Raw genomic sequence first — 13,381 nt, 5'->3', positions numbered from 1 at the left:
CAGCATTAAAGAGGTTTTGATAAAATGTAGGTTAGTGTATGCTCCATTTGGCTGTTTTTTTACTTTCAGCAGTTGTCGGCTCAGAACAATGTCTTGGGTCTAATTTTTACATTTTGTGGCAAATATTTTACGTTTTTGAGTATATGAGAAAAAAGCTTGGTTATGGATGTGACTCCTCTCTGTTATGGATGTGGCAGATGGGAAATTGGCACTTGTGTGACTTTAGTGAATAAAATATATTTGTTAGATAACGCTGACAGAGACATTTTTGAGTATTTTTTACAGTGCTGTAAAATACAAGCAGTTTCGCTATTTTGGTGTAAACTTCTTAATGCCAAGGTTGATATTTGCATGGAATTGCCCTAAATTGAAAATAAAAAGATCATTATTGTTCATATGTGTCTGTGGACACAAATATATTTATCGTTAAATTGATATTTATCATGCTTTTTTGTAAACGGCCATGTAGCCATTGACATCCATAGCACTAGGGAAAACAAATACTATGGAAGTCAATGGCTACAGGTTTGCAACATTCTTCAAAATATCTTCTTTTGTGTTCAACAGAAGACACTGGTTTGGAACAAGTGGATTTCATTTTTGGGTGAACTGATTATTACTTTTGTTTTGTTCATTTAAACTCCAGCACTGATACTGACCACTATGACGGGCTTCTTTCCGGAGTAAACCGTGTGGTCGTTCACCATGCTGACGATGGCTACACCCAGGTTACAGCGGATGCCGAAAGAGATGCAGAAGCCCAGGCCGGACAGGATGGCGATGATGTAGCGGCGAGGCAAACCAAAACACGTGCAGTCCACGATGGGAAGCTCCTTCTCCTCCACCAGCTCGGGACGTCCCTCAGCTGACAGCTCGATCGTCTCTCCATTCTGCTGCCGCTTCTCCAGGAGTCTGCAGGTGGAGAATTTGGGCCAATACACATTTGAGCATAACTAATACAACCTTCCGCAGTTCATAATACAGTTTATTTTTAAATACTTATTCACTGAAAGTCAAACATAAGTCCCACCTAATGATTATTCCTCCTGTTAAATTGTAATTCTCTTTCAAATATTCCCCAAGGGCTGTTTAATGGAGAGAAGTTTCTTTTTCCAACACATTTTAAACAATAGTTTTAATGACTAAATTCTGATAACTCATTTCTTTTGTCTTTGCCATGATGACAGTGCATATTTAATTTTCAAGGTATTCGGCTTAAAGTGCAATTTAAAGGCTTAATGGACCCTTTACTAGGCCCCGCCCTCCTTAGTTATTGTTGCTACGCCTGTCAAGCTTTCGAAAGCCTGGCATGGCTTTTTCAATGTGTGTGTGCCGGTTTCAGACATTGCCAGGGATATAATGTAATTTTTGACTAACAGGTTAGATATCCAAGAAAGCCAAAAAAAGCACTGCAGTATGCATTACAGGGGTATATTCATCTCATAATAGGCAACCGATTAGAGAATAAATCAATCAAAATTGAAGCTAGCTTAGCCAAGCCGCCTCATATGCTAACCATTCAGCAGCTTATCATGTTCAGCAGGAGAGGTGAAATTTAAAAATAATCTAATAAAAATAAATGAAACCGTGATTTCTCTATTTTTACCCAAAAAGCCTGATAGATTAATTGGTGTGCAATTTTATAGCCTTACTATGACAGTGCTTTTACATAGTTCATTCATAGAAAGAACAGCCAGAAAGGGAAACTGATGGATTTGCGCCGAATATTAGCATCATTGACCCATACCAATGTACAGTAAGTTAGTCATGTTTGTGTGCTCTTTATAAATGACTAAAAAACAGCTGCGGGTAAAGTATATTGATCGCAGCTGCTCAGTTTTCGATCATATCTCGGTTTTGGTCTGTTGATTTGTAATTTTAAATATTCGTAGCTTGAAATAGATGGAAATGTGAAGTTCAGTAAAGTTCGCAACAGAATCGCAGATTTGTATTTTCCGGATCAATAACTCATGTCATTATGATCTATTCGCTATTAGTATGACTATGTTACAAACGTTATGGCGAAGGCTTAAACGGAGAATTACTCATAATATCGATCGAAAAAAGGAATAAGACAGCTGTTAAACATAACCAGCTTTGTGTTTTTTGTAGGAAACACAGTTCAGATCTGTTTAGGGTAAGAGGTGTGAGTTATTGCCGCCTGTCTATCACTGAATGTGTCAGGAATATCAAAACAAAACCAACTTAGCTCCGCTCCTTTAGCGCCCCTCACACAGCTTGATTCACGCTGGCATCTTTCCTCTTGGGGGTTAGGTTTTGAAAAAGGAAACAATTTCACCATCCCGTCCAAACTTTAAGGAGACCGGGTATCAGATTTGCACAATCCATATGCACTAGCTCGAAAGCTTGACAGAGCCCCTGCGCGTAGCTACAGTTGCTAAGCCACGATTGGTGGATGGCGGTTTTTGGGCGTGGCTTAGCAAAGGGTCAATTACCTAGATGCATTACTTGAATGGTTCACTCATATAGTGATTACTGCTACAGTTTCTTTCTGTTACTGTTGGTGATATACAATGTGAATAAAATATTTATGCCCCATTGAATACCGAACATTGCAGCTGGAAGGGCATCCGCTGTGTGAAACATATGCTGGATAAGTTAGTGGTTCATTCCGCTGTGGTGACCCCTGATTAATAAAGGGACTAATCCGAAAATGAATGAATGATTGAATATATGAATTCTGAACAAGCAAAAGACACATGAGTGTAGCATTTTTAATGTCACTATTTAAGTTCACTGTAAAAAAAAAAATGCTGGGTTCCACACTATCGATTTGTGTTGGGGCAACATAAAAAAATTAAGCTAACATCAGTTTTTACAAATTTAAGTGGACTAAACAAAACAATTAAGTTGTCTCCAAAAAACTAAAGATTTTTGTTGTTTTAGCTCATTTTAAATAAGTAGTTTGAACAAGCAGGAAAATATTTCTTAAGTCTTGAGTTGCTATGTAAAAAATAAATGATAATATAATTTATATATAATATAATATTTATTTATATTAATATATATTCATTATTTTGTTCAGAAGTGGTGTTTTGGCATTTTCTGTGTGAAAAAAACAAGGTATTTTTTGGTTATGGGCATTTCCAGCTTGAACCCTGGATCACTCTAAACTCCAGGTAAAGGTGGTTTCTTCTTTCACATTTAATTCTGAGTATTTGCAATCTGGCGTTTCAAACTCTTCATTCCTTGTTTATATATTTGCTTTGTCAGCTGTCATTGATTGAAAAAAAGGCAGCATGCAATCTGTTTGCATAACGGCCAGCCTTATGGATCCTTTTGCATACTATGTAGAGCAGTGGTTCTCAAACTTTTTTCATCAAGTACCACCTTAGAAAAAAATGTTCTCTCCAAGTACCACAAAAATGAGCAGTATTGAAATCCATAGCGTAGTAGGCCCAGTAAAGCAGCTACAACTCTGCACAGTTAAAAAACCTGGCAGATTACCTCAGAAATATAGCCTATATATAATATATGGCATATTATATACATAATTTTTAATAAATTTTTAATTATTTGTAGCATGTACATGAGATATTTCATTCCTCCGTGTACCACTAGAAGGAAGCCCGCGTGCCACTAGTGGTACACGTACCACAGTTTGAGAACCACTGATGTAGAGTATTATATATCAGTGTGCAGAGTAAGATTCTCTTCTTTCCAATGCACATATTTTCCATTACTATGTGAATCACTAATGTGATGTTTGGCAATAGACATTTTGCATTTGTTAAATTCACATGCTTTTTACAGTTATGTAAACAGCAGTTTCAGCATATTGGTGAAAACAGCAAATGTCCAAAAATATGTCCAAAAATGCATATTAAGTTTTAAAACAAATGTAATACTTTTAATAAGGTCGCTGGTTCGAGCCCCAGCTGGGTCAGTTGGCATTTCTGTATAGAGTTTACATGTTCTCCCCGTGTTTGTGTGGGTTTCCTCCAGGTGTACCGGTTTCCCCCACACTCCACAGACATGTGGTATAGGTGAATTGGGTAAGCCAAATTGTCCTTAGTGTATGTGTGTGAAATAGTGTGTATCGGTGGTTCCCAGTGATAGGTTGCAGCTGGAAGGGCATTCACTGCTTAAAACTTATGCTGGATAAGTTGGTGGTTCATTCCGCTGTGGTGACCTCTGATTAATAAAGGGACTAAGCCGGAAAAAAAAATGAATGAATGAATGCATGAAAACACATTAACCTGTGGAATTTATGGATGTAAAGTGTAAAACAATTTCCATGATTAAATTTCAACCCTGTGTTAAAAAAATTAAACAAAATAACACAGTGTATGATTTGTCATATGGGTTAGCTATTTATATACCATGCAAAACCCTTTTGTTGTAAAAAATGCTTCTGTCCAAAGTAAACTTTAAGGTCACGTAAAATGAGGACAGTCTTGGATTAATTTGAGGTTAAGTGTCTTACTCGAGGACACAATGGTACGGGTTCATGTCTTGCTCCTTAGAGAGTCAAACTAGGTCAAATTATGTTACTAGTTCTCAGCTCGGTCCACTACACTCCAACTCCGAAAGTTACATATATAGATATACTATTTATCTTAAAAGAGCTGCAATATTTGGTTTAAATATCAGAATTTTTGTGCATTAAAATAATTATATTTACAGCTGTTTTTCCCAAAAAAGATGTTTAACAGATTCAGGAAATTTTCACAGTATGTCTGATAATATTTTTTCGTCTGGAGAAAGTCCTTTGTTTTACTTTAGCTAGATTAAAAGCAGTTTTTATTTTTTAAAAGCTATTTTAAGGTCAAAATTATTAGCCCCTTTAAGCTAGATTTTTTCGATAGTCTACAGAAAAAAACCATCATCATACAATAACTTGCCTAATTACCCTAACCTGCCTAGTTGACCTAATTAACCTAGTTAATTTTTTAAATATTTATTTTTGGCCTTTTTGCCTCTATTAGATAGGACAGTATTGAGACAGGAAGTGAAGTGGGAGAGAGAGAGAGGGGGTAGAGTAGGGAAATGTCGTCGAGCCGGGATTCGAACTTATGTCGAACTTATTGCACCATATGTCGGCGCGCTAACCACTAGGCTATTGCGCCAACCTAGTTGAGCCTTTAAATGTCACTTTAAGCTGTATAGAAGTGTCTTGAAAGATATCTAGCCAAATATTATTTACTGTCATCATGGCAAAGATAAAAGAAATCAGTTATTAGAGATGAGTTAATAAAACTATTATGTATAGAAATGTGTTGGAAAAAAAATCTTCTCTCCGTTAAACAGAAATTGGGGGAAAAATAAACAGGGCTGCTAATAATTCTGACTTAAACTGCATATGGCTGCTTGGTCAATTTTTTTGAATGATTAAGTTCAATGTTTAAAATGAACTAAAACTGAAATATATGTCAAGTTAAAGGGCCAGCTCACCCCAAAATGAAAATTTCCTCATTTCCTCAGACGCAAGGTCATCTTAAATTTTATGCCTTTCTATCTTCTCTTGAATATAAAACAAGATATTTGGAAGAATGTTGAAAAAAAGCAGCCACTGGCATCCGAAAAAATATTCAGGGGCTCAAACTTTGGAACAAGTGGATGATGAGGAAACGACAGAATTTTTGTTTTTTGGGGGGAACTATCCCTTTAAATTCACTAAAAACTGAGATGTGATTATTATTATTATTATTATTATTATTATTATTATTAATATTTCTTTTGCTCAATTTTTAATTTTCCTCTTGGATTGCATTTAAGTTTAACTAAAACAACATCATTCAAATGTGTGCCATAATTATATTAAGTTGCACAATTTTGTTTCTTTTTTTGAAGTGTGAAATGTATTTTTATTACTCCTAACAGGTATGAAGTCCCATACACTGGGGAACCCTCACAGGTCGTAAAACTACATCACAAACACGGCTGAAAGCAGGTGGGATGCAGAGGGAAGACACAGAGGGAGAGAGGACATGGAGCAAGAATGAAGCGGCTCTGGATAGCAGAACATGGGAGTCCAGCAGAGACCTAAAGAGAGACCATCTGGGTACGCAACCTGTCTGCGACGTTTACAGCCAATAACAACTCGCATGCATGCACGCACTCAAGCAAACACTTTCACAGGCACATGACTCATTCCAGAATTGCGGGTACATTTCAACATTTTCCACTCGCTTTCTTTCAACTGAAATGTTATACAACAAATGTGTAATTTATACAGTATCAATTTAAAAGGATGCTTAAAAAAAGCTTAAATGTGACATAGGGAACATTTGATTTTGTTGCTAACTGTTGTTTCATTCATTGTTAAGCTTTTTAAACCAATAACAGAGTTGATAATAACTGAGCAGACAATAACAGAGTTCACATTTTCCATTATTTTGTGCTTAAGCTCAAGATGCTAACCTCAAGCCAGATTCGCATGGCATGTCTTAAACAGATTCTTAAGTATTTTCATCATCAGTACATTTTTCAAAAAGTGAATGAGAAATTCACTGGAATATCACAATAACAGGGTTGACACATTGTTAATCTACTATTGGTGTGTACTAAACATTTTGTACAAATTAATAAGAGAAGAATAATGACATGCACCAATGCCTTCCAGAGATTCCCGCCACAGGAAGTGATATCACTTGGAGCAAGTCCCATGCTTTTTCTATGAGTGCTTTACAGTTTATTGTGCCTTTGTATAATCGATGTAACAGAGTTGACAGGAAATAAGAACAGATACAAATGCATTTTTATAACTGAAATTACAAATAATACAGAAAATAGATGTCTGAACATGACAATGAAAACTTGCTGAATGTAAGATTCAGTAAGCAGAGACGGTGTTCTGTTGATTTGTCCTACCTTGTCAGATTGTCCTACCTCCCATTCAAAAGTACAGGCTCGTAGCCAGCCTGGTGAAAGAGGTGGTTCTTTTTTCTCGAAAAGTGGACCTATTTGCAGTTATCCACCTCAGTTTCGATTCAGCTATGATATTTAAATACTGTTTTTTAGTGACATTTCAAGCTGTAGTTTTTTTTTTGTTGTTTGCTGGATTAGCTAGTCAGATGTCACAACACTTTTTGATGTACTAAAAATATTTCAGAAAAATTTGCAAGAAAAAAAAAATTACAACACAACAAAATTTAAAAAAATTGAAATGAAAATCTGTAGCCTACTGTCATTTATTAGATAAAAAACAAATTGGCCAGCACATTCAACTATCCTCAGTCACAATTTGGCCATTTCAATAAAAAATAATGATTAAAAGATAATAATAACAATAATAATGAATTCTTCAGAATTTTTCTAGCCTCTTTGGTAAAAAAAAAAAAAAAAAAGTACATTTGAAAATTCCCGGTTATCAACAATAGCCAAAATATATTCAAATTAATATAATGTGGTCTGCTTCTGGTGTTTCACACCTTTTTATTGCTCATTTTTATTTCAGGAATAAGGTCCAAGATTTAGAATAAAAGTTACCTGTAAAATGTTTTCTCCGTTTAAGAACAATACAGTAGTGAAAGAAGACTTCTCTTACATCAGATTATAGTCCCACCAAAGCAACAGCTGGCAGAGGATTCTGTTTGGTCCTAAAGCCTTTTATGACGGTTTATTTTCATTATTTATGATGGCGTAGCAGTCAAATAGGACAAATGAGCTCATATATGGGACAAATTCTGGACCTTTGTCAGTGAGGGGTGTGTCTTCCGAATCCCCCGACTACAGGCCTGAAAAGTTAGAACACATGTTTCATGCTTATAGTAGTAAACATGTTTTTTTTTAGAATTTTGTCTGTAAAAGCGCGCCTACAGGTGTTTCAGGTGCAGGTCAGGTTTTCTCCAGGTCATAATTTATTTTATTTATATTAATTTTGTCTAAAAAGAGATTAAACCTGTCCAGTTTCATCTGGAATGCATCCCAGATCACCTTCTGAAGTGGTTTGAGGGATCGGATTTATATCCGATAGGAATAAAACAAATGAAGTGACCAAACAGCCTCAAAAACACAGACATGACGGGATTAGCGCCTTTTGCTGTGAAGTGACTCCGCTTGCCATTAAAACCTTCGTCAGACAGTTATTTGAAAATAATAATGGCAAAAATAGGGAATAGGAGGTCATGTACTGGACAAGTCACTAAATATACAGGACATCCTGGCTAATGCACACAGTTAGCCTAGAACCTCATGAACAGGGACATATTTTCATCTGGTAAAAAGTAAGCAACTTTAGCCTTACCCTGTTTGGCAGTCGTTTTGAACATTTGTTCAATATTTTGTGATAATGACACCGCTGCCTGCCTTTTCTGCCTCTCTTGCTCTTTTCGACCCAAAGTATGGCGTTACTCAGTATGATTGTTGCGCCATCAAAGATTCAAATGTTACCACTCAGTGAGTTTTGTCACGTGACTCGCGTCACATTATTGTGGCTTTATGGGATTCGAATTACTGGACATGCTTATTTAAAATTACACTTTATTACAATATATATTGAATATAAATATATTATATTAATTATATAATAAATATATCATATAATATTAAATTACATAAAATAATTAAATGGACAAATTCTGGACCTTTTGGCAATGGGGGGGTGGTTCGTTCGAACCACCCGAACCCCCCCTGGCTATGGGTATGAAGTAGGTAGCACATTTTAATGACGCAATATGCTACCCATCAGATTTTTCTACCAGTGTAAATTTGAATGTGGGGTAGTGAGATATGAAGCTGTAATATCGCCCTAACCCCAACCTCAGAACCAATCAAATACAGTGTTGGTAGCATAATCTGATGGGTAGGATAAAATGTCTGGACACGGTTTAAAAATAATTTTAGTTGGAGAGTGCTTAATACGCATAAAAACATGATTTTTAGACATAATATATTTATTAAATGTTTTATTATTAAAGCGTTTTCATTCAAGTTTTTTACGTTTCTTTTTTTGTAATGAGATGTATTCATATTTCAAATTTTTACTATTTTAGATCTTTGATCGAATAAATACAGCCTTGGAACAAAAATAGAGGTAGACTTAGAAATGTATTCACAACATTAAACTTTTGAATAGCAATGTGTGAGCAAGTGAAACATTCTGTACACACATTGTAACACACGCACATATATTGTATTGTACGTAGTTTATTAATACTAATATATTATGCATAATTATACGTGGTTAGTTAAATAATATTACTCTGACTTAAATGTAAAGTTACAACCTAAGAAGGACATGGTAAAAAGGGAACCAAATATTCATTCATTCATTCATTCATTTGCCTTCGGCTTGGTCCCCTGGCTTGGAACTGCCAACTTATCCAGCATATGTTTTACACAGTTGATGCCCTTCCAGCCGCAACCTAACACTGGGAAACACCCATACACTCCCATTCACACACATACACTACGGACAATTTAGCTTACCCTATTCACCAATATCTCATGTCTTTGGCTGTGTGAGGAAAACCGGAGCACCCAGAGGGAACCCTCATGAACACGAGGAGAACATGCAAACTCCACACAGAAATGCCAACTGACCCAGCCGAGGCTTAAACCAGCGACCTTCTTGCTGTGAGGCGATTGTGCTACCCACTGAGACACTGCTACCCCGCGATTAGTTACTGTACTTTAAAAAAAGTGAGTAAAAATGTTGCTGCCTATTTCAGCATAGTTGGCGGTTCATTCTGCTGTGGTGACCCCTGAAAAATTAAGCATTAAGCTGAAGAAAAAATAATAAATGAACTAATGACTTTTTACAGTGTAACAAGGAAGCCTTAGAATAAAGTGTTACCAGAAAAATCCCATGTCAAAATAACCTGCAGAAAGACTTTCTGAACAATCCTTCCAACCAAACTACATTAGAGCTCCACGAATCTCTCACACACGTATCATTATATCCGTCTTAATCTCCCTCTCTCTCTCACTCTCTCTCTCTCTGTCCTGTCTTTCACTCTCTCTCTCTCTCTATATATATATTTCTGATTCTGTGACTGTTCCTACAAAAGCAGATCTCTTATAATCCCTTCAACCTCGAACAACACAATCACAGACCGCTAAAAAGAAATCAGCAGGAGATCCATGCAATGTTCAGAAATTAATTGATTTCTTTGTTCTACAGAAACGAACAAGGAAACAAAAGGGTGTGGACACAAATTAGAAAGTAGCAACGTGTTTCAATTATACCTAAAAACCTCTCAGGATTCATCCGCATCCCTTCCCTTCATTTTAACCCCCTTTCTTTCACTTATCCACCGATAATCTGTAGCTCCACCCTCAGATTAGGATTACAGAAATGATAGACTTCCGGAGATAAAAAATGAGCTGAAAACAGAGAGAGAGAGAGAGATGAAGTGGGTTTGCCTGCAGTTTAGCGCTCACACGTTCACAAGATGTGTAATTAAGGTTAAAGCTAGTTAAAACAGATTGCTGCCAACAGCGGCGCATATGCTGCGTGCTAATGAGAATGACTGTTGGCTGTAATTAATAGTTGTTCTACTGTGTGCTTGAGTTCAGATCTGCGTGTCTGTGAGCATGTGACCGCTGGAGAAAAAGAGAATCCAGGATTACAGATCAGGCATTTCTGCGTGACGTTCCACGGTTCATCATGCACTAGCTGACCTGTATATCTGTCTGTCTATGTGTGTGTGTGTGTGTGTAGGTTTGTGTGTGGGGGCATGCGAGTGAGTGTGTGTGTGTGTGTGTGTGAGAGAGAGTATGAGTTTGTGTGTATTTGTGTGCATATATATGTGTGTGTGTGTATGTGTGCATGTGCGTGTGTGTATGGGTGTTGCGAGTGTTTTTTGTGTGTGTGTGTGTGTGTGTGTATACAGATGAGTTTGCGTTTGCGCTTGTGTGTTGGGGTGTGTGAGTTTATGTGTGTGTGTGTAGATTTTTGTGTGTGGGGGGGTGAGTTTTTGTGTGTGTGCGTGTACATATGTATGTGTGTGTAGGTTGTGTGCATGTGTGTGATTGTGTGTGTGTGTGTGTGTGTGTGCGAGAGTGAGTAAGTGAGTGAGAGAGAGAGAGAGTGTGTGTGTGTGAATGCATTGTGAGTGTTGATGTGTCAGAGGGGGTACTATGTGAATGTGTGTATTATGCGTGTATTGTGTGCATATGTGTGTGTTCAGGCCGTCTAATAAGAGACAGGTGCAGTGCAGAAGGGGATGGTATATGAGGATCTCGCTACAACAAACACTTTATAAGGATGGAACACAAGCATATTCACAAAGGCCTGTCCAATCATATCTATTCTCTGTCAGCATTTTATCTGACACAGGTTACCAAAGGGGGACCATAACCTTCGATACACACACACACACACATTTGCATACTTATTATGACAGCACAATCTCAGCAAATGTTTAAAAGTTTTATCGATCTCATTTGCATGTTAAAGATTTCAATTCTCCAAGCAAATAACCACAGTATGCTCGGAGCTCTTTCTTTCTTTTTATCCAAGATTATTGCCATTAATAAAAAATTAATTGATCAGAAATATTGATTGAAATAAAATAATCTGGGCGGCACGGTGGCCCAGTGGTTAGCACTGTTGCCTCCCAGCAAGAAGCTCACTGGTTCGAGTCCCGGCTTGATCAGTTAGCATTTCTGTATAGAGTTTGCATGTTCTCCCCGTGTTGGCGTGGGTTTCCTCCGGTTTCTCCCACAGTCCAAAGACATGAGCTGTAGGTGAATTGAATAAACGAATTGGCCGTAGTGTATGAGTGTTAATGAGTCAGTATGGGTATACTAGATTATGGCTAGAAAGGCATCCGCATAAAACATGCTGGAATAGTTGGCGGTTTATTCCACTGTGGCGACTTCTAATAATCAGGGACTACGCTGAAGGAAAGTGAATGAATTAATAAATAAAGTAGACCGTAACTGAAAGCATTTTTTCCCATTTCACCTGTTTAAGGAAACACTTCTCATTTTCAATTAGTTTACTTTAACTCAAGCACAAAATAACTCAAATTTAACAAATCAACTGTAAATGGCCATGAAACACTTTTTTTTTTTTCTTTTTTCAAAAATGCCCAGAGATAGGCATGGAGCTCTGAGAAAAGAGTGGGCGTGGCCGGCAGAGCAGGGGAAAAAGAGCGGAGCGAACAACTGTTGTCAGTTGACTCATAAAATGAGACAAACTGTGAGACCCATGATTTTATAGCTTACAAAGTTAAAATGCAAAGAAATAAACAGTAAGTAATTTAATGTCCTGCTACATGTGTAATTCGTAATTTCATATACTCATAACCACAATTTGTTCTATCATCATAGAGAAAATCATGTTCATATAAACACTAAATGAGGAGGACTTCATGGTTTTCCATGGAAACAAAAACATACAACCCTTGCCGTGCACAGACATGGTCTCCGCCAATCATTGGGTCTCACACCTTTGGTAGGTCTGCCTTGTCGTTGGAAAGCACGTGCTCTCATGAATAATAAAGAAGCAGGCTCTTCTCATAGGATAAGAAAACTCCATTATGAATAATAATGAGAAACCAACGTGTCATCACTCCACTAGCAGATTCGTGATACGCAAACGATTTTGATCCTGCCCCAAATGTTTTTTTAAACCCCAACATTGTGTTAACTGATGATCAATACACACAAATCTGTTAAAATCTCAAAAAATAGTACTCCAGATTTTCTTAAATCTTTAATAAATCAATGCTCTAAGATAAAAGAAATGTACAAAAACTGTAACTAAAATTAATCAATGCGAAATATTAAACTACATACAATGACTTCTCTCTCTCTCTCTCTCTCTCTCTCTTTCTATCATAGCTTCATCATCCTGCAATATTAAAGTGTCCTTCAGAATCCTAACAAAAGTGGTACATTATCTATTTGTTTGTTGTTTTCAGCTATTAGTTTAAGAATAGTTTCCCAGTACTGGGTTGCGGCTGGAAGGACATCCACTGCGTGAAACACATGCTGGAAAAGTTGGCAGTACAGTCTGCTGTGGCGACCCCTGATAAATAAGGGACTAAGCCAAAGGAAAATGAAGGAATGAATTTAATAATATTATCTGTATTGGAATATTAATACTTGTACTTATCAATATAAAGTAGACAAATACAGTATGTGTAAATTGTTGCACTGTAAGTCAGAATACATCCAACGGAAATGTCCTACACTGTAAAAAAAATGTAATTCAAGAAAACAAAAAAAAAAAACTTTCCCAGAATGTTGCTTGCTGTTTGTATGTGAGTTCACACTTTATTTTAATGGTCCATTTGTGAAATTTGAGTTGCATTGCATCTACATGCCAACTAATTCTCATTAGATTATACTGTAAATGGAATGTTAGGTTGGGGTTATAGTTAGTGTAAGTTGACATGTACTTGCAAAGTTTCTTATAGTCAGGTAAATGTCTGTTGAAGGAGCAGTATCAACAGATATTTAGCAG

The 13,381-nt window shown here is 36.8% G+C and overlaps 1 protein-coding gene and 1 long non-coding RNA gene across 4 annotated transcripts in view; one reads left to right on the top strand and one right to left on the bottom strand.

Annotated features, from left to right (window-relative positions):
* LOC137490516 (uncharacterized) overlaps positions 1 to 13,381 on the top strand; it is a 62,884-nt gene that overhangs the window by 26,089 nt on the left and 23,414 nt on the right. For both annotated transcript variants that reach the window (XR_011010093.2, XR_012400895.1), the window contains exons 7-8: positions 647 to 918; positions 5,845 to 6,025. This is a non-coding gene — a long non-coding RNA (uncharacterized lncRNA). The remainder of the gene's footprint in view (positions 1 to 646; positions 919 to 5,844; positions 6,026 to 13,381) is intronic.
* slc17a7a (solute carrier family 17 member 7a) overlaps positions 1 to 13,381 on the bottom strand; it is a 44,922-nt gene that overhangs the window by 18,751 nt on the left and 12,790 nt on the right. For both annotated transcript variants that reach the window (XR_012400640.1, NM_001098755.1), the window contains 1 exon segment: positions 660 to 912. Coding sequence is in view for 1 of the 2 variants with exons in the window: in NM_001098755.1 (NP_001092225.1) it covers positions 660 to 912 (253 nt within the window). In the remaining variant the exon portion in view is untranslated.

Source organism: Danio rerio, chromosome 3 (genome assembly GCF_049306965.1).
Source record: "Danio rerio strain Tuebingen ecotype United States chromosome 3, GRCz12tu, whole genome shotgun sequence".
Lineage (NCBI taxonomy): Eukaryota > Metazoa > Chordata > Actinopteri > Cypriniformes > Danionidae > Danio > Danio rerio.
The sequence above is the reverse complement of the archived record's forward strand: the minus strand, read 5'-3'. Positions and strand labels throughout refer to the sequence as shown.